We start from the raw sequence: 19,319 nt of genomic DNA on the forward strand, positions 1-19,319 counted from the left end.
TGGCCCTGTCACCTGGGGCTGAGCTGGGATGTGCAGTGGACACCCCTGATCACTCCAGTGAGACTGACCCCTAGGCTATCCTTCACACTCTCATCCCAGTGCTCCTGCCAGAATATAACCTTGACCAGGCCACCTCCCTCCTTAAAGTGCTGGTGAGACTAATCGCAAGTTCAGCCTCCAAGCAGCCTGCAAGTCAGGACCCTTGCCTTCCCTAGGCCACACCTCCTCACTCTTTGGACCACTCACCACCGACCTTTGCTTTGGGTATTAAAGAAACAGTAAGTACTTAATGATCCTTGAGCTAGGTTGTTGGATCAGTCACGCCTCTAACATTGTTGGCATTCAGCTATATTTTCTCCGTCTCCTTTAAGAGATGTCATGGGAGGTTTTCTGAAATTCAGCCATAGTGTATCAACTGCATCCCCCTGCTCTGCTCCTTATCCAAAATGGAAAAGAGTTTGGTCTGGTGTGACCCATTTTTTGTGCATACTTGTGGCCTTAACATACTTGGTCCTCCATCCTCTTATCTGTAAGATGCTGGGCTACATCAGGAGATTTCCTGGATTCCTTCTGACCAAGACTTTGGGAGCCAGGGCTGGGCGTTGGCTTACTGATGCTGCTGGGGGTGCGGTAAGATGCTGCGCCCGCAGGTCCAGCTTCACCCAGATAGCCAAGGGAGGTGTTTGCACAGAGAGGATGGGTGGGGAGCCCATTCCCAGTAGCAGGCAAGTTAGTGTGGGTCAAGCCAGTCAGGGAGGGAGCAAGAACAGCAGCAGCCTTGATTCCTCCTCCCCCCCGCAGCCCCCCCACCCCATCCACCCCCACAAGAACCTAACTGTGTATCTCAATCCTAGAATGTGTGGAATGTGCCACAGCCTGATAGGCATGAAGCAATCTGTAGAGAGGCAGGGAGGAGCTCTGCTCCCCAGTCAGAGGCCTGACAGTGCAAGGACTACGGGTCCTGAGGGCTGGGCTGCCCCTCCCATCCTCCCCGGGCCTGCTGCCGCAGCCAGGATATCAAAGGCTGCATTGTGCATTGAGCGGGACTTGGTCCCTCGTGTGCCAGGGAGGAGGCGGGAGGAGGGACACCGCTGGGAGGCTGTCCCCTCCCAGTGCTCCTCTGGCTGGTGTTCCCAGGGGCCTTGGCCCGGGGAGGATGGTGCACACATGGGTGGCTGCTTCTGCATCCCTTGGGAGCCGAGTCTGTCCTGGGGGCCAGGTGAGTTTCCTGGGGGGCCCCGGCCTGTGGCTTGGCTGAGGTGGTGGGTCCAGTGAAGGCTTAGGGATCTGCTGGGTTGGGGGAGCTATTCTTCTAAAGATGGGGAGATGGTTGTACTTTCTGGCTTCTTCTTCTCCCTTCCTCACTTAGTATTTGTCATTCCGGCTTTGTGAAAAGGGAGTGAAGCCTGGGAAGCATCTACTTTTCCTGAAGAAAGAGGCTTTGAGCTTGCTCTAGGAGGAGGAGAGAGTGCTGCTTTTGGCTGCCATTCCCAGGGTGTGACTAAGACCTTCCTTCCTTTCTTCCCAAGATTCCCTAGTTCAGGAAGAAAGCTCAGGCAGTTAGTTCCTCTGGGGCCCAGGAGTGGTCATAAACTTGGCCTAAGCCACTCAACCCTATTTTTGTCAGGGTTAATGTTACTGGAGAAAAACAGGCAGTTTCCTGCCTCCTACCTGTTATAGTGTGATTTTTCTTTCTTTCTTTTTTTTTTTTTTTGTACGTCAAATTGAGGTCACAGAGTTGTTGCTCTAAGAATTGTCAAGTCATCTGAGACTTGACACAGGGTGACCAACCTTGCCGGTTTCACCGGGACCCAGGGCTTTCCCAGGATGCATTCAGTGCTAAAACCGGGACAGTCCCAGGCAAACTGGGGTTGTTGGTCACCTTAATGCAAGCTCCTCGCTTCTTTTCACAGCAAGACCAAGGTGAGGCCCTGTGGTCTTGTGTATGGCATTTATCAGGATGAGTGGTGGCTTTGGGGGAGGACTTGTTTGGGAGACAGAAGAGCATTACACCAAGAAATCATTCCTAACCCTTGTTAGGATTCCGTATCTTCCTGGAGCACTGCCATGTTTCCTTGGAGGGGGAGCCCAGGAGAACCTCTAGCTAAGGCCTTCTACTCTCTGAGAGATGACTTCCCCCTGTAGTCTTGTGACCTGGGCTCAACAACATGGAAGGCACTAGAGGTTCCTAAAGCGAATCTGAAGCAGCCACGTTCTGCTTCCTCTGCTTGAAGTCTCAGCCTAGGCACCTTGGTACCTCCAGCAGGGAGAGACTCCCAGACTAAGCCACCCTAGACCTTATAAGCAAGCAAATGCCCTTGGCACAAAGGCATGACCTTCAGCTAGGAAACAAATCTGGAAGAAAGCTTCTCCAGATTTCTAAGATGTATATACTTTTCAGACCCTCCCCCTAAATCCTGTTGTCATTGCACCCCATGGGAGCAGACGTTGCATGGGGGCTGTGGGAACATAAAGGACCACCGGTCTGTAAGGCAGGGACCTGGGTTCTAGATCTGACACAGTCTACCTCCTCTTAGGCAGGCATCCTCACAGTTAATCACCTGGCCTTTGAGGCCAGAGTGTCTGGATTTGATCTTAGTTCTTTGATTTGGCTTGAGCAATTTATTTAACCTTTCTGTGTTTCAGTTTCCTCACCTGTAGATTTTATGATATAATTATGCCTTCCTCATAGGGTTGTGGTAGGGATTAAGTCTACATGTGAAACAGTTAAAACAACCTGGCACACAGTTAATTAAGCACAATAAATAAAACAAGGCACATTAATCACATCTCTATGACCCTAGCATATCATGCTCTCTCTTTAGGCCTCCCTTTTCTCATCTACAAAATGAGGGGGTTAACTCAGCCTGTGAAGGTATCTTAGGGAGCTCTGCTCCTAGTCCCTGACACCCAGCTTCAGCTGGAGCAGCTCTGCTCCTGTCTGACATCCTGTTGTTCAACCCAAGATTTCATGTAAAAGAATTCTGCAGCTCAAAACCAACCAACCAGCCAACCAACCAACATTGAAGAAAACATCCTCAAAGTTCTTATAATACTATCATTCAATTACCTTATTGTTTCACCAGATTTTTGCTGTTGAATTGGTTGGCATCCTGGATTCACTTTTTCACCAGGAGTCAGCCTGATATTTATTTCTACTGAGGCTTTTCATGCCACCTCCCCAAACTATTTTCTGTACTTGTCAGGGGATTTCCCTAGGGAGGATGATATGGTGTCATAGGTCTGAGGCCAGCTGTTGTAAACATCCCCTTCTAGGTTCCCCCATTTACCCTAAAGAAATGGAACAAAGTACGAGACACATGCTGGAGTGACCTAATAGTGTGTGACTTTGGGCAAGTCTCATATTCTTCGAACCTCAGTTTTCCTGTCTGTAAAATGAATCTAATGATAGTATCTATCACACGGAGCTTTTGTGAAGATTAAATCAGATAATTCATCTCATGGGTTTAGCACAGTGTCTGGCTTCTGATAAACCCTCAGTAATTGTGGGCTGTTTTATTGTCAGCTAATAGGGACCACTCCCACATCCCTTCTTCCTATTCCTTACTCCACTGGAGTAGGAGTCTGTGCTCCTGCTTCTTTGGCTGCTTCAGTCATTGTGTTTCAGTGGGAGTAAACAGTGAGGACCAACAGTCCTCAGGGGTTAGGGAGGCAGGAAAGGAGAAGGCTTGACAGTACTAAGCCCTGGACAGCTGCCCAGCTGGTTTGCCTTCGTGTGACACAATGACAAACACTGTCCCTGACACCCCCCAGGTGTGCTGCATTCTCACACATGGACTCTGCCTGCAGCATCTGTTTCCGTGATGTTTCTTACTTACTCACATAAATCTCCTGATTGCATGTGGGCAGGGGGAGGGTTTCTAGTAACTGCCATTATTTCTGGCTTCTGGACCCCTGGAAATTCTTGCCACTGTTAAACTACAGTTGCTCACTTAGGATCACAGAGCAAGTCATGTCAAGATTTGTTGGTCTAAAAGCTTCTAGCACTGCCCCCTTATCTTTCAACACTATCTTGAAGACATCTGGCAGACTTACACCCTTAAACAGAGGATGTGGGAGAGATACATTTGCCTACATTGATTGCTGTTGTTTGTAACTTTCCTTTCAACCTTTTTGGTAAATATGAATCATCGGTAAAATTATAGGAGATGGGGGGGTGAATGCTGACAATAGTAAACGATGCTTCACATTTGAGCTTTAAAAAACTCGTGAGGCGCTTTGAACATACTGATAATAGAGACTATGAGAACAATATGCAAATTTCTACTTTTTGTCGTATTAGCTTCAGAACTTTCTTTCTTTCTTTTACTTTTCGAAAAAATAAAAGATTACAGATACAATTAGGGTCCCCTGGTAGTTCTTCCCAATCTCACTACCTACTCTCCCTCCCCCAAATTAATCACATTCATGAATTGAGTGGTTTTGTGCTTTTATTACATATTTGTGTACTCGTATCATTGCAAAGAATTTATTTTGAAGATTTTTAAACTTAAAATGATATCATTATGCAAACTGCTTTTTTTGTTTTGCTCAACATTATGATTTAAGATATATTCATGTAGATAAATGTAGCAGTAATTCTAATTTGGTGTTTGTTCCAACAAGGACAATGTGGGTTTACATCATAAAAATTGATGGTTGTATGCTTGTCAGGTCAAAGAAAAAAAATGTGGGTGGAGAAAAAAAGAATGCAGGGAAATGTTTACTGTTTAGTTATCTTCTTAAAGTTGGGAGTGGTGGCGGATGGGTGGGATCAAGGAGAGACTGAGAGAGGAGAAACAGGAGTGAATTCTCATTTCCAGCAAGTTTCTGTGAGTGAAATATTTCCCAAGTTGGAAACCGTACATCTCAAAGTTCTGAGGTTGGGTTTATGTAGTGGAACTGGCAAGGTCTGCACCCAACGATCTGGATGGCCTCTGACTCTATTGCTGACTTGCTGTGTGACCCCGGTAAAATCATTACTCCTCTCTGGGGCCTTAGTTTCTCAACAGTAAAATTAGGAGTGGAACTCAACGGTCTTTTATTCCCTTCAAATATTCGTTTTCTGTAATTATTGTCTCTCCTCATCTTTCTCTCATATTTAAAATGTCAAGATGCCTTCCCTTTTCTAACTTTAAAATATAGTGTCATTCACTTTATTCCCTGACTTCTCATTTGCCAAGATCACAGTCCATATTCTCACACTCACACCCGTGGACTGCCATACAATTTTTCAGCTATTCTCCTTGCTTCTCCTCCTTGCCTCTCTCTGTCCTTCCTGTGCTATCCCAGGTAGAATTTCCACTTTTGTTTTGCCACGCCTATGCGCAAGAATGTTTCATAGCTCCATATTTATTGCTTGCTATATCCAATCTAAATTCCTCTGCCTTCCTTAAAATACTCTCCCTATCCTGACTCTACCATATTTATCCATTTTAGCCCCATGACCACTCACCTCTCCAGTATGTCCTCTGTCAGCTCATGTGCATGTAAAGTTAATTCACCCCTATCCTGCTGAGCTCTTTACCAGTAATCCTGCTTTTCTATCACCTATATAAATCGACCAACAAAATAAAGAGGAAGCCATAGACTGGGGGATAATATTTGTAAACCACATATCTGACACCTGTATCCAGAATATTTTAAAAAATCTTATAACTCAGTAATGAGAAGGTAAACAACCCAATTAAAATGTACAGACACTTTCATTCAGAAAATACAGGGATGGAAAATAAGCATGTGAAAAAATATTCAACATCATTAGTTATTAGGGAAGTATAAATTGAAACAATGAGATAAAACTGCAAACCTACTAGAATGGCTACAGTTAAGAAGACTGATACTATCAAGTGTTGATGTGGATGTGGAGCAACAGGAACCTTCACACATTGCTAATGAAAATGCAAAATGGTACAGCCATTTTGGAAAGCAGTTTGGCAGTTGTTTTTTTTTTTTTTTCTGTGCCAAAGTCAATTTTATATTATTTTTTTAGTATCTTTATTGGAGTATAATTACTTTACAATGTTGTCTTAGTTTCTGTTGTATAACAAAGTGAATCAGCTATATGTATACATATATCCCCATATCCCCTCCCTCTTGCATCTCCCTCCCACCCTCCCTATCCCACTCCTCTAGGTGGTCACAAAGCACTGAGCTGATCTCACTGTGCTATGCAGCTTCTTCCCACTAGCTATCTATTTTCCATTTGGTAGGGTGTATATGTCAATGCTACTCTCTCATTTTGTCCCAGCTTACTCTTCTCCCTCCCTGTGTCCTCAAGTCCGTTCTCTACATCTGCATCTTTATTCCTGTCCTGCCCCTAGGTTCATCAGAATCTTTTTTTTTTTTTTTTTAGATTCCATATATATGTGTTAGCATACGGTGTTTGTTTTTCTCTTTCTGAGTTACTTCACTCTGTATGACAGACTCTAGCTTCATCCACCTCACTAAAAATAACTCAATTTCGTTTCTTTTTATGGCTGAGTAATATTCCATTGTATATATGTGCCACATCTTCTTTATCCATTCGTCTGTCGATGGACACTTAGGTTGCTTCCATGTCCTGGCTATTGTAATAGGGCTGCAATGAACATTGTGGTACATGTCTCTTTCTGAATTATGGTTTTCTCAGGGTATATGCCCAGTAGTGGGATTGCTGGGTCGTATGGTAGTTCTATTTGTAGTTTTTTAAGGAACCTCCATACTGTTCTCCATAGTGGCTGTATCAATTTACATTCCCACCAACAGTGCAACAGGGTTCCCTTTTCTCCACACCCTCTCCAGCATTCATTGTTTGTAGATTTTTTGATGATGGCCATTCTGACCGGTGTGCGGTGCTATCTCATTGTGGTTTTGATTTGCATTTCTCTAATGATTAGTGATGTTGAGCATCCTTTCATGTGTTTGTTGGCAATCTGTATGTCTTCTTTGGAGAAAGGTCTATTTAGGTCTAGTTTGGCAGTTTTTAAATAAATCTCTGTGTTTTTTTGAATTGAGTGTTAGTATCTTTCTCTGACCAATAACAATAATAAAAATAAAACTAGCTTCCAGAAAGTAATTAATTGATTCATAAATGAAATAATGAAAAGTTCAGGGGTTGTTTGTTTCAGGTATGCCTGGGTCAAAATATTCAAAATATTCAAATGATATTATCTGGAAGTTATCTTTCCTAAGCTCTGTTTGTACTGTTGAGGTTGGCCTCAACCTCAGGCAAACTTTCTCCCTGTGGTGGGCCCCACAGCTCCAGACTGTCATATTCACAGCTTCAAGTGCAGTGGAAAGGAATCTTTTCCTGAAGAGGTCTAAGGGGAGTCCTAGGACCAGTTCTCATCGGCTTAACTTTGGTCATCTGGCCACGGTACAGCATAACCTGACTGGCTTACGCTTGAGTCATGTGTCCACTTTTGGAGCTAGGGATGGAGTCAGCCCCATCTGAATGACATAGACTAGGTTTACATGGGTCACATGGCTAATGAGGAAGCCAGGGATTGAGTCCAGAACTACCTGATGGCAGATTTTTTTCCTAGCCACTTTTCTACCTGCCTCCATTTTTAGAAAACAAAGCATGTCCATTACAGAATATTTGGAAAGTAGACAAAAGTATAGAAAAAATGGTTAAAAGTGACCCAGCAATATCTATCATGGACCTTTTGGTTTATTTCCTTTGTCATTTTAAAAAAATCATATATTTTTCCTAAAGTACTTTATTCTATGATAGTTTATTTCCAGTTTTATTGAGATGTAATTGACATTCAGCACTGTACAAATTTAAGGTGTACAGCATGATGATTTGAACTACTGATTACCACAATAAGTTTAGTGGACATCCATCATTTCCTACAGATATAAAATTAAAGAAAAGGAAAAAATTTTTTTCCTTGTGATTTGGGCCCTCTTTTTTTCTTGATGAATCTGGCTAAAGGTTTATCAATTTTGTTTATTTTTTCAAAGAACAAGCTCTTAGTTTATTGTTTTTTCAGTTTCTATTTCATTCATTTCTGCTTTGATCTTTATGATTTCTTTCCTTCTACTAATTTTGGGTTGTGTTTGTTCTTCTTTTTCTAGTTCCTTTAGGTATAAGGCTAGGTTATTTGTGATTTTTCTTGTTTCTCAAGGTAGGCTTGTATTGCTATAAACTTGCCTCTTAGAACTGCTTTAGCTGTGTCCCATAGATTTTGGATCATTGTGTTTTAGTTTTCATTTGTCTCCAGATATTTTTTGATTTCTTCTTTGATTTCTTCAGTGATCCACTGGTTGTTTAGTAGCATACTGTTTAGCCTCCATGTGTTTGTGCTCTTTGCAGGTTTTTATTTCTTGTAGTTGATTTCTAGTCTTACAGTGTTGTGGTCAGAGAAGATGCTTGATAGAATTTCAATTTTCATAAATTTCCTGAGACTTGTTTTTTGGCCTAGCGTGTGATCTATCCTAGAGAATGTTCCATGTGTACTTGAAAAGAATGTGTATTCTGCTGATTTTGGATGGACTGTTCTATATAAACCTACTAAGTTCATCTGGTCTAATGTATCATTTAAGCCCAGTATTTCTGTATTGATTTTGTCTAGATGATTTGTCTATTATTGAAATAAGTGGGGTGTCAAAGCCCCCTAGTAATATTGGGTTACTGTCATTTCTCCCTTTATGTCTGTTAATACTTGCTTTATGTATTTAGGTGCTCCACTGTCAGATGCATATATATTTACAATTTTTATATCTCCTGTTGGATTGATCCCTTGTTAATTATGTAGTGCCTTTCTTTGTCTCTTGTTACTGTGTTTGTTTTTTAAAGTTATTTTGTCTGATATAAGTTTTGCTACTGCGGCTTCCTTTTCATTTCCATTTGTATGGAATATCTTTTTCCATTTCCTCATTTTCAGTCTGTTTGTGTTTTTAGATCTGAAGTGAATCTCCTGTAGGCAGCATATATGTATGGGTCTTGTTTTTGTATCCATTCAGCCACTCTATGTCTTTTGATTGGAACATTCAGTCTATTTACATTTAAAGTAATTATTGATAGGTATATACTTATTGCCATTTTGTTAATTGTTTTTGGAGTTCTTTTTTGTTTCTTTCTTCTTCTTTTGTTCCTTTCTCTTGTGATTTGATGACTATCTTTATTACTATGTTTGTGTTTGTATCTCTTTTTTGTGTGTGTATCTATTGTAGATTTTTGGTTTATGGTTACCATGAGGCATTTATACACACACACACACACACACACACACACATAACTTTTGTACTGTGTATTCTTTACTTATTGTGGCTACAGATGATTTTACTACTTTTTTCTTTTAACCTTCCTACTAGCTTTATATGTAGTTGAGTTACTACTTTTACTGCATGTTTGCCTTTACTAATGAGCTTTTTTCTTTCGTAATTTTCATGTTTCTAGTTGTGGCCTTTTCTTGTTTGCTTGGAGAAGTCCCTTTAAAATTTCTTGTAAAGCTTGGTGGTGCTGAACTCTTTTAGCTTTTGTCTGTAAAACTTTTTTTTTTTTTATATAGTTGAGATTTTTCCTTTTTTTTTTTAAATTTATTTACTTATTTTTGGCTGTGTTGGGTCTTCGTTTCTGTGTGAGGGCTTTCTCTAGTTGCGGCAAGTGGGGGCCACTCTTCATTGCGGTGCGCGGGCCTCTCACTGTCGTGGCCTCTCCCGTTGCAGAGCACAGGCTCCAGACGTGCAGGCTCAGTAGTTGTGGCTCACGGGCTTAGTTGCTCTGCGGCATGTGGGATCTTCCCAGACCAGGGCTCGAACCCATGTCCCCTGCATTGGCAGGTAGATTCTTAACCACTGCGCCACCAGGGAAGCCTGTCTGTAAAACTTTTGATCTCTCCATCAAATCTGAATGAAAGCCTTTCCAGGTTGAGTATTCTTGGTTGTAGGTTTTTCCTTTTCATCACTTTAAATGTATTGTGCCAGCCCCTTCTGACCTGCAGAGTTTCTGCTGAAAAGTCAGTTGATAGCCTTATGGGACTTTCCTTGTATGTAATTTGTTGTTTTTCTCTTGCCCTTTTAATATTCTCCCTTTATCTGTGATTTCCAACATTTTAATTACAAAGTGTCTTGGTGTGGTTCTCTTTGGGTTGATTCTGTTTGGGACTCTCTGTGATTCCTGGACCTAGATGTCTGTTTGCTTTCCCAGGTTAAAAAGGTTTCAGCTATTATGTTCCCTGCTCCCTTCTCTCTCTCTCTTCTCCTTCTGGGACCCCTTTAACGTGAATGTTAGTATGCTTGATGTTGTCCTAGAGGTCTCTTAAACTGTCTTCATTAATTTTCATTCCTTTTTCTTTTTGTTTTCAGCTTGAGTGATTTCCACTACTCTGCCTTCCAGCTCACTGATCTCTTCCTCTATGTCATATAATCCACTGTTGATTCCTTCTAGTGTATTTTTTATATCAGTTATTGTATTCTTCATCTCTGTTTGGTTCTTTATATTTTCTAACCCTTTGTTAAAAACTTCTAACTTCTCACTCTGTTCATCCAATTTTCTCCTGAGTTCTTGAACATCTTTATGATCCTTACCTTGAACTCTTTATTAGTAGATTGTTTATCTCCACTTCACTTAGTTCTTCTTCTGGGGTTTTATCTTGTTCCTTCATTTGGAATATATTCTTCTGTTGCCTCATTTTGCCCAATTTGCTTTTTTAAAAGAAATTCTATGCATTTGATAGGTTAACTACATTTCCCAACCTTGGAGTAGTGGCCTTCTGTAGGAGATGTCCTATGTGTCCCAGCAGTGCGCTCCTCTCTGGTCACCAGAGCTATATGATCTAGGGGTGCCCCCTATGTGGGTTGCATGGGTTCTTCTGTTGTGGCAGGCTGACTACTGGGGTAGTCTGGTAGGTATGGCTGGCCCCAGTCTGGTTGGTTGCCAGGTCACTGGTAGGCACAGCTGGGTAATCTGAGGCAGCTGGCTGTGGCGCCCCAGTGGTGCTGGGGCTAGTGCTGGTGGGTGGAGCTGGGTTCTGGGTGGGTGATTGCAGGGTCAGGGGTCTTGGATCTATTGTTAGCCTGCTGTTGAGCAGGGTTGGTTCCTTACATTGCTGACTGCAGGATCTGGGGTGTCCCTAAGCTAGTGTTGGCCCACTGGTGAGAAGGGCTCGGTCCTCTGATGGCTGGCTGAGGGGCCCAAGGTATTTCAGAGCTGGTGTCAGCCTGCTAGATGGTGGGGCCATGGCCTGGAGGGTCCCAGTGCTGGTGCTGACTTTCTGGTGGGCAAGACTGGGTCCCATGGGGTCCTGGGCCTGGTGCTGACCTGCTAGTGCGTGGGCTGGGTCCTGACATGGCAGGCTGCAGGGCTATAGTGGTGCTGTGGTTGATGTCTGCCAGATGGTGGGTATGGTTGGAGCCCAGGGGATCCCAGGGCTGGTACTTGCCCATGGGTTGGTAAGGCTGGGTACTGGGGCTAGTGCTGGACCACTGGTGGGCAGAGCTGGGTCCTGGGGTCTCTGGCTGCAGGGCCTGGGGATCCTGCAGCTGGAGTCAGCCCTGTGGTAGACAGGGCCAGGTCCTGGGGTGGCTATGAGCTCAAGGGGTCTTACGGCCGCCAGCCTGCCAATGGGTGGGGCTGTGTCCTTGCCTGGCCTGTTGCATGGCCTGAGACATCACAGTACTGGTACTGACAGGCTGCTGGTGGGGCCAGGTCCAGCACTAATAAGCTAGAGGGAAATTCCAAAATGGTGCTTGCCAGTACCAGTGTCCTCATGATAGAACAAGATCCCAAAAATGGCTGTCCCCATTGTCCATGTCCCCATGGTGAGTTCCAGTTGACTCCTACCTCTCCGGGAGGCTCTCCAAGATAATCAGGTAGGTCTGATTCAGGCTCCTTCCAAGCGGTAGCCTCTTTCCTGGGTCCCAGAGAATGTGAGATTTTGTGTGTGCCCTTTAAGAGTGGAGTCTCTATTTCCTTCAGACCTCTGGGACTCCTGAAAATAAGCCCCACTGGCCTTCAAAGCCAAATGTTCTGGGGGTTTGCTTTCTGGTGCAGGACCCCTGGGCTGGGGAGTCCAGTGTGAGCTTGGACCCCTTACTCCTTGGGGAGAACCTCTGCAATTGTAAGTATCCTCCTGTTTGTGGGTTGCCCACCTTGGGGTATGGAACTTGATGAGACCATGCCTCTGCTCCTCCTACCTGTCTTACTGTGTCTTGTTTCTTCTTTATATCTTTAGTTGTAGAAGATTTTTTTGCTAGTCTTCTGGTCTTTCTCATCAATAGTTGCTCTGTAAATAGTTGTAATTTTGGTGTGCCTGTGAGAGGAGGTGAGCTCAGGGTCTTCCTACTCCACCATCTTGGCCACTCCCTGATATGATAGTTCCGTGTTGTGGTCTCTGGTTCTTTTTCAAGGCCCAGCTCAAGTCTTCAAATCTTTCATGCTGAAATATAATTCCATGTTTAAAAGAGCTCTGTAAACTGTAAATCCCTGTGCAACTATTAACTGTTCTTCACATTATAGAGCTCCCTCTGATTTTCCAGATTCTTCACTGTTTCTCAAGAAGGTGTCTTCTGGCTCATGGGTCCCAGAACAATTGGTGAATTAGCTCTTTCTACTCTAGAGATTCTCACACTATAGAGAACATCAGAAATCCTCAAAGTGCTAGGTGAAAATACATGTCTCCAGACTCTACCCCTAGATATTCTCAGGGGAGTAAGTGAGAAGGCTCCAGGAATATTTTAAAATTCATCTTTTTATTGAAATTTATCATTCATACAGAATTGTACATGAAATTATATGTACACAGCTGGTGAATTTTCACAAGGTGAATATATCCAACTATGCTGCTTCCTGTGGCTGTAATTCATTACTTCTCATTGGTATATTGTATTTAATTGTATATGTCATCATTTATTTATCCATTCTAGTGTAGATGGACATTTGAGTCATTGCCAGGTTTGGGCTGTTATGAATTACTACTGCTCTGAGTATTTTAGTAGATATATTCTTGTGACCACATGTATGTATTATTTGGGATAATAGTGGAGTGGAACTGCTGAATCTTATGCATATGTACCTATGCATATGTTCAGCTTGAAGTGATACTGTCAAACAGTTTTCCAAAGTGAAAATTTTCAAAATTTATTCTCACACTTGCAGTATATGAGAGTTCTGGTTGCTGTGTATCCTTACAAACACTTGGCTTTACCTGTTTTTTTCATTTTTGCCAATCTGTGTAGAGGTGTTCCACTGTGGTTTTAATTTTCATTTCCCTGATGAACTTGAGAAAATTTTCATAAATCTACTGGCTGTTTGGATATTATCTTTGGTGAAATGCCTATTCAAGGCTTTTGCCCATTTTTCTAGTGGGTTACCCATCTATTTCTTAAATATTTTTAGCATTCTTTATATATTCTGGATTTAAATTCTCTGATGAATACACATATTGTCTATAGTTTCTTCTATTCTGTCTCCTTTTTCGCTCTCTTAATTACATCTTTTGACTAACAGAAGATTTGCTTTTAATGTACAGTAAGTCCCCTACATACGAATGAGTTCTGTCCTGAAAGCAAGTTTGTAGGTCTAATTTGTTCGTAAATCCAACAAAGTTAGCCTAGGTACCCAACTAACACAATCAGCTATATAGTACTGTACTGTTATAGGTTAATAATACTTTTCACAAAAATAATACATAAAAAACAAACACAAAAAATAAAGAAACCATTTCTAATCTTACAGTACAGTACCTTGAAAAGTACAGTAGTACAGTACAACAGCTGGCATACAGGGGCTGGCATCGAGTGAACAGGCAAGAAGAGTTACTGACTGGAGGAGAGGGAGGAGGTGGGAGATGGTAGAGCTGAAGGATCGTCAGCAATAGGAGACAGAAGGCAAGCTGCAATTTCACTCACACCTGACATTGATGGCACAGCTTCTGGCTCCTTGCTGGATTCAATTCTGTCTACCCTCTTGAAAAAATGATCCAGTGATGTCTGGGTAGTAGCTCCTCTTTTCTCATCCTAGATGACACAGTACCACTGGATTGCATTCTAAACAGCTGCTGCAACCTTCGTGTACTGTTCTACGTTCGGGTCCTGTGCCTCAAAAACTAACAGTGCCTCCTCAAATAAAGAAAAGCCCCTTGCCATTTCCTGCATTGTGAAACTCTTTGGTTCTTCAGTTACTTCTTCTTCCTCTTGTCTCTCTTTGTACTTTCTCTGGGCATGTTCGCATGTTTGAAAGTTCACAACTTGAAGATTCATATGTAGGGCATTTACCGTATTCCAATCTATCCATTATTTCTTTTGTGGGTAGTACTTTTTCCATTCTGTTTAGGAAATTGCTGGCTACCCCAAGTCATGCAAATACTCTTCTTTTACTCCAAGTTTTTTTTGGTACAGGTATCTTTTAAAAAACAAGCAACTAAATAATTCTGATGCAGACTATCTACAAATCACATTCTGCAAAACTGCGATTTTCTGCTCTAAACCTCACGTGTCCTTTAAGAGCTGTGCGTCCTACCCTCTCCCCCAAACCAGGGTCACCATCATGAACTTCCTTCTTCAAGGTAGGCTCATGCCACAGGCCCTCATGGTCCTCAGGCCATTGTCTCTTCTCATGGAGGCTTACAACAGGGACAGACTCACAAAGTTTGCCAGGGCTGGGTGTAAATACGTGAGCTGGCAGTTTGGGGACCGTGATAGCCAGAGGACAAATGCCCCACAGTGGTGGCAGCGAGCACTCAGTCCCAGCTGACTGTTGCCAGATAAGCATGAGGGTCCCAGACTATAGTTTTTCCAGTTTTCAGAGCAAAGCCAAGCATCTGGGTTATGTAAAACATCCTGATTTCTAAATGATGTAGAGCAATTTAAACCTTAAAAATTCACTGTGCGGTAGCAGAAACTAACACACCATTGTAAAGCAATTATACTCCAATAAAGATGTTAAAAAAAAAAACAAAAAAAACCCCAACAGCTTGTTAAAATAATTCTTAAATTCCTTTAGCCTCTCCCAATATTTTACTTTTCCTCAATCGCTTGTGTTTCTTCAACCTAGTATAAAATCCTTTAGGTTTTCCCCCTTCTTTAGATCTTCATTTCCTCATGTGGACTTTCACATTATATAAGACATATGTTAAATAAAATCTCTATGTTTTTCTCCTGTTTAAAAAAAAAAATTCACTGTGCAGGGGGAAAAAAAAAGAAAAAAGAAAAATGTTTGTGGGTTTTCTGTGGCCTGTGGCCTCTGGTATACCAGTTTTCAAACTCTGTCCTAGTGTAAGGAAGCAGGCTGCCACTCCAAGTGTGATCCTGGGACCAGCAGGATGGTCACCTGGGAGCACATTAGAAATGAAGAACCTCAGGCTTCCATCTACTGAGGCAGAATCTGCAATTTATCAATAGCCCCAGGTGATTCATACACTCATTAAAGTGTGAAAACTTTATGTAGATGTATGGTTCTTTTTTTTTTTTAATTTTTTAATTTAATTTTATTTTTTTATACAGCAGGTTCTGATTAGTCATCCATTGTATACACATCAGTGTATACATGTCAATCCCAATCTCCCAATTCATCCCACCAGATGTATAGTTCTTAACACTGGCTCAAATCAGAATCATTTGCGGAACTTAAGAAAAATACCTGTATCGATGTGGTGTTGTCTAGCTCTTCCCGGCCGGGCCCAAGTCGCGCCTGACGAGGGACGGACGTTCATGGCGAACAGGACTGCTCTTTTTTAAGGCAGTGGTGCGGGACCCCGCTGGACCTCGGTCTCCTGCCCCATGCCTCACAGCGGGCGCCAGGCGGACCGCGCCCACTTACGCAGCCGACACTCTAGCCTCTTCTTCTCGCAGGGTCTCGCGAGGCGTCCCAGAGCTCACCACGCGCCCCCCGTCGGTGCGTGAGCGTCCCGCCTACTCCCTGCGGTGGCCCTGGCTGGCTCCAGGCGTCCCTCAGGTGGCGTCACTTCCGGTTCTCAGTGAGCCCCTCGGGTCCCCCCTCTGGTGGTGAGTCTGGTGAGCAGCTCTCTCGGGGAGTCCAGGTGATAAGGGAGGCACGCCGGTGTCCCTCGTAGGGGCAGGTGCCTTGTGGGGGTCATCCTCATATGTGCAGGGGGACTGACTTGGCCGTGTGTTCCCTCTTCGCCGGGGTTGCACGCGGGAGTGTGAGCTATCGTGACCGGCTGGGAAGAGCCCCCACCCCCACCCCCAGCAGAGAACTGGCATCTCCCGAAGTGCGTCCGTGGGCCTGATAGGGAGACGATGGGTGGGGGACTGGGGGACGACGCGCCCTGGGTGGGAAAGCCTTCTCTAGCGATCCGAGAGGGAGCATTGGGGCGCCGGACCTCCCTGCCGCCGCTCCTTCAAAGTGCGCAGTAGCCCCCGCAGCGTGTGTGGGCAGAACCCCTCGCCTTCCGGTGAGTGGTGGGCTGGCCCCGCCGTGAGGCCACGCGCCGCTCTTCAGGGGAGGGGGGGAAGAAAAAAAGAAAAATACCCATGACTGGGCAGCACTATGAACGATGTAAATCAACATTTCTGGAGATGAGGGCTAGGCACTGATATTTTTAAAAAGCATCCTGGGGGATTTGAATAGGCAGCCAGGGTTGAGAAACACTAATTTACATCAAGCCCTCACTTATGACTGGGAAATGTGAAATCTCAAAAAATGGACGGATGAAATATCTTGACCAATGTTACCTAACTAATGTTATCGGAGAATCTGATTTGTGCAAACTCATATCTCATGATTCCCAAGCCAGAGCCTTTTTGCTGTAGTTACTTCTGGTTCCTGGAGGCAGAACGGCAAAATGATCCTGGTAGACTGTGCCTCATTGCTGCCAGCTTTCTAGCTAAGCTGCCTAACTTTCAGCACTGACCCCTAACAAGATTTGCTAGATGAAGAGCTGTGAGCTAATGGGCCTGTCCTTCAGCCCATTCAAGCCAAAATCCATTTCATTCCCTGTTCATTACCCAAAAAAGTGCTAACTGTTCCTGCTATGAAGACATGGAAGATCCTCAGCTTGGGTCTCAAAGTCCCACTGTATAGGCACAGAAGAAGGCAAAGACTTCTGGCAGCAATTTGAGGATTTGGGGTCAGCATTAACCAGCAGTGATTGGATGGAGTGTGATTACTTCATCTGTTATCACTCTTGGGCTGCATCAACAGAAACACAGGTCCAGAATGCAAAAGTGGTAGGTCTGCTTGAGTTTGATCCACCAACATTTTACAATTGAAGAAGCTGGATGGTTAGATGAATGACTGACAAATGGTGGTTGAGTCAAGATTCCTAATCCCTATTTCCAGTATCAGGTAATGCTTATAATCTTCTGACCCCATGGTGGAGTCCTTGAGCAGTGTCATGTTCAAAAGAACAGAGTAACCAACAGTAATGTGTTAAGGACTTGAGTTCTCTTGTTGTATTTTGAGGATACCATGAAGGAGGCCCACATCCCATATCAATACTTGTGAATTTCCCTTCTATTCATTTTTACCTGCTGCCTTGTGCTTTATTGCTGTACTCTTCTTCTCTTTTCAACCCCATGCCATCAAAATAGCCTCCTCCTTAACACTAGTCTATGCTATGATTTTCTTTCCTCTCCTTTTCACTCCAATTTTACAGCTGCAAAGACAGGAACACTTTAGAGAGCTGGGGAGGAAAGAAGTCCCATACAGGACTCTGTATAGTGGGTAGACAGAAGGGCAGTCTGGGGACAATCATACATTTCAGGGCCATTACAGCCATGCCCCAGCCACCTCCCTTATGATGCTATTCTCACTTGCTCTGCTCCAGCACTTCCATTATCCATCTTGCTGTAGTCAGATCTATAATGACCTTGTAGGCTCAGCATATATTGAACACCTTCAGTATACTAGGCCATGGGACTCAGTCTGAGCTGTAGGTGGGAAATTTTTTTTTTAAATAAAGTGGGGACACCCAGGCTGCTGTAGGATTGAGATAGTATGCTTTAGTTGAGTACTAAATAATTATTAGGCAATGGTGATAACAATTAGAGTTCTTCTAGGCCACCAGCCCTGGAGAAAAAAATGATCACTTGATAAAAACTTGCAATCCTTGCTTATAGCTTTCTTATATTCTCTCAAATGATCTTTCATTTGATCTCCTCCAGGTAAAGGAACTTCTTCCAAGGATCCACCCATATCCAGTGAGATTATATCCTCATCTGAAAACAAGGAAAAATGTTTCCTGCCACAGAATATGACTCCAGGTATCTAAACGCCAAAGACAAAACCTATTTAAAAAATATTTTCCATGTAGAGTATTACAGTAATCCCCTTATCAGTCCCATCTGCAAACTCCCTCCCTCTGATCCTTTCTAGGCACCACCATCAAATACATCTTTGTAAGCATGACCTTGACTATGATATTCACTTGCTCACAAATCTTCCAATGCTCTCCATTGCCTGTAAGATTAAGCTAAGCCGTCTCAAGCTAACACTCAGAGTTCTTCACAATTTGGCACATATCAGGAGCTCCATACGTATTTGCTGTGTTAAATAAAGTATATCATCAAATAGCTTTTAAGGTGCTGAAGGGCAGGGGTAATTTTTTGAATTATTAAGTATTCTACATAGTACCTAAAAGAGTTTTTTGTACATAATTGGTGCTCAGAAAATGTTTGGTAAATAAATACATGAATAATTGAATAGGTCCATGGAGGTCATGTTTGTATTCTGTATACTACCAAAAATAATACCTTATACAGAGTTGGTGAAATAAATAAGTGAATAAAGGGTTGAGTATGTGGGGGTGAGATTGGCTGAGCAGAAGGATGTCTGTCTGAATCTTTCAGAAGGAGAAAAAGATTTTGAAATTAAAGTGGAAAAAATCTTTTTCTCAATACATATCTTTCACAGTGTTCCCCTTAAGAGACTTCAGTGAAGCTGGCAAAGAGAGAACCATCCTCAGAGATAGAGCTACACCTGGGCTGAACCTTGTGCTGGAAACTCTGAGGATAAACCTGTAGAAGATACAGTTTCTGTTATCCAGTAACAGGGACCACTTTTGAGGGCAAATCACATGCCAAGCACATGCTAAGTCATCCCTGCATCTACTTCTCATCCTCACATGCTCACCTCTAGAAGGTGGCACCACACTCTGCATTTCAAAGATGGCAAACAGGGACTCAGAGAGGGAGGTGACTTCCCTAGTGCTGCACAGTTAATACGTGATGAGAAAGGCATTCAATCCCTGGTCCTTGTTTGTAACCAGGGTGTTTCGTTGCCTCCCAAACATGTACTTTTATCCAGCATACAAAATCGAGATTTGTGAAAAAAGATTTGCATTATGAATGTTTTGAAGGATATACACTATGTAAACAGTGTAATGTCATGCAAGATTCTTTCTTTTCCCAATTTCAAATTCTGTCAGACT

The 19,319-nt window shown here is 43.1% G+C and overlaps 1 protein-coding gene across 8 annotated transcripts in view; it reads left to right on the plus strand.

Moving 5' to 3' along the window:
• The first annotated feature begins 939 nt into the window (after positions 1–939).
• The window catches only part of SH3TC2 (SH3 domain and tetratricopeptide repeats 2), a 67,854-nt gene continuing 49,474 nt past the window's right edge, over positions 940–19,319 (plus strand). For 7 of the 8 annotated variants that reach the window (XM_082454034.1, XM_082454036.1, XM_082454035.1 and 4 more), the window contains exons 1-2: positions 1,037–1,219; positions 18,055–18,153. In XM_082454034.1, the coding sequence (XP_082310160.1) occupies positions 1,168–1,219; positions 18,055–18,153 (151 nt within the window). In that variant the 5' untranslated portion in view covers positions 1,037–1,167. Of the gene's footprint in view, positions 1,220–18,054; positions 18,154–19,319 lie in introns of all 8 variants that reach the window. The other variant, XM_082454033.1, reaches the window with a different exon arrangement.

This window comes from Balaenoptera physalus, assembly GCF_965194825.1.
Source record: "Balaenoptera physalus genome assembly, chromosome: 3".
Lineage (NCBI taxonomy): Eukaryota > Metazoa > Chordata > Mammalia > Artiodactyla > Balaenopteridae > Balaenoptera > Balaenoptera physalus.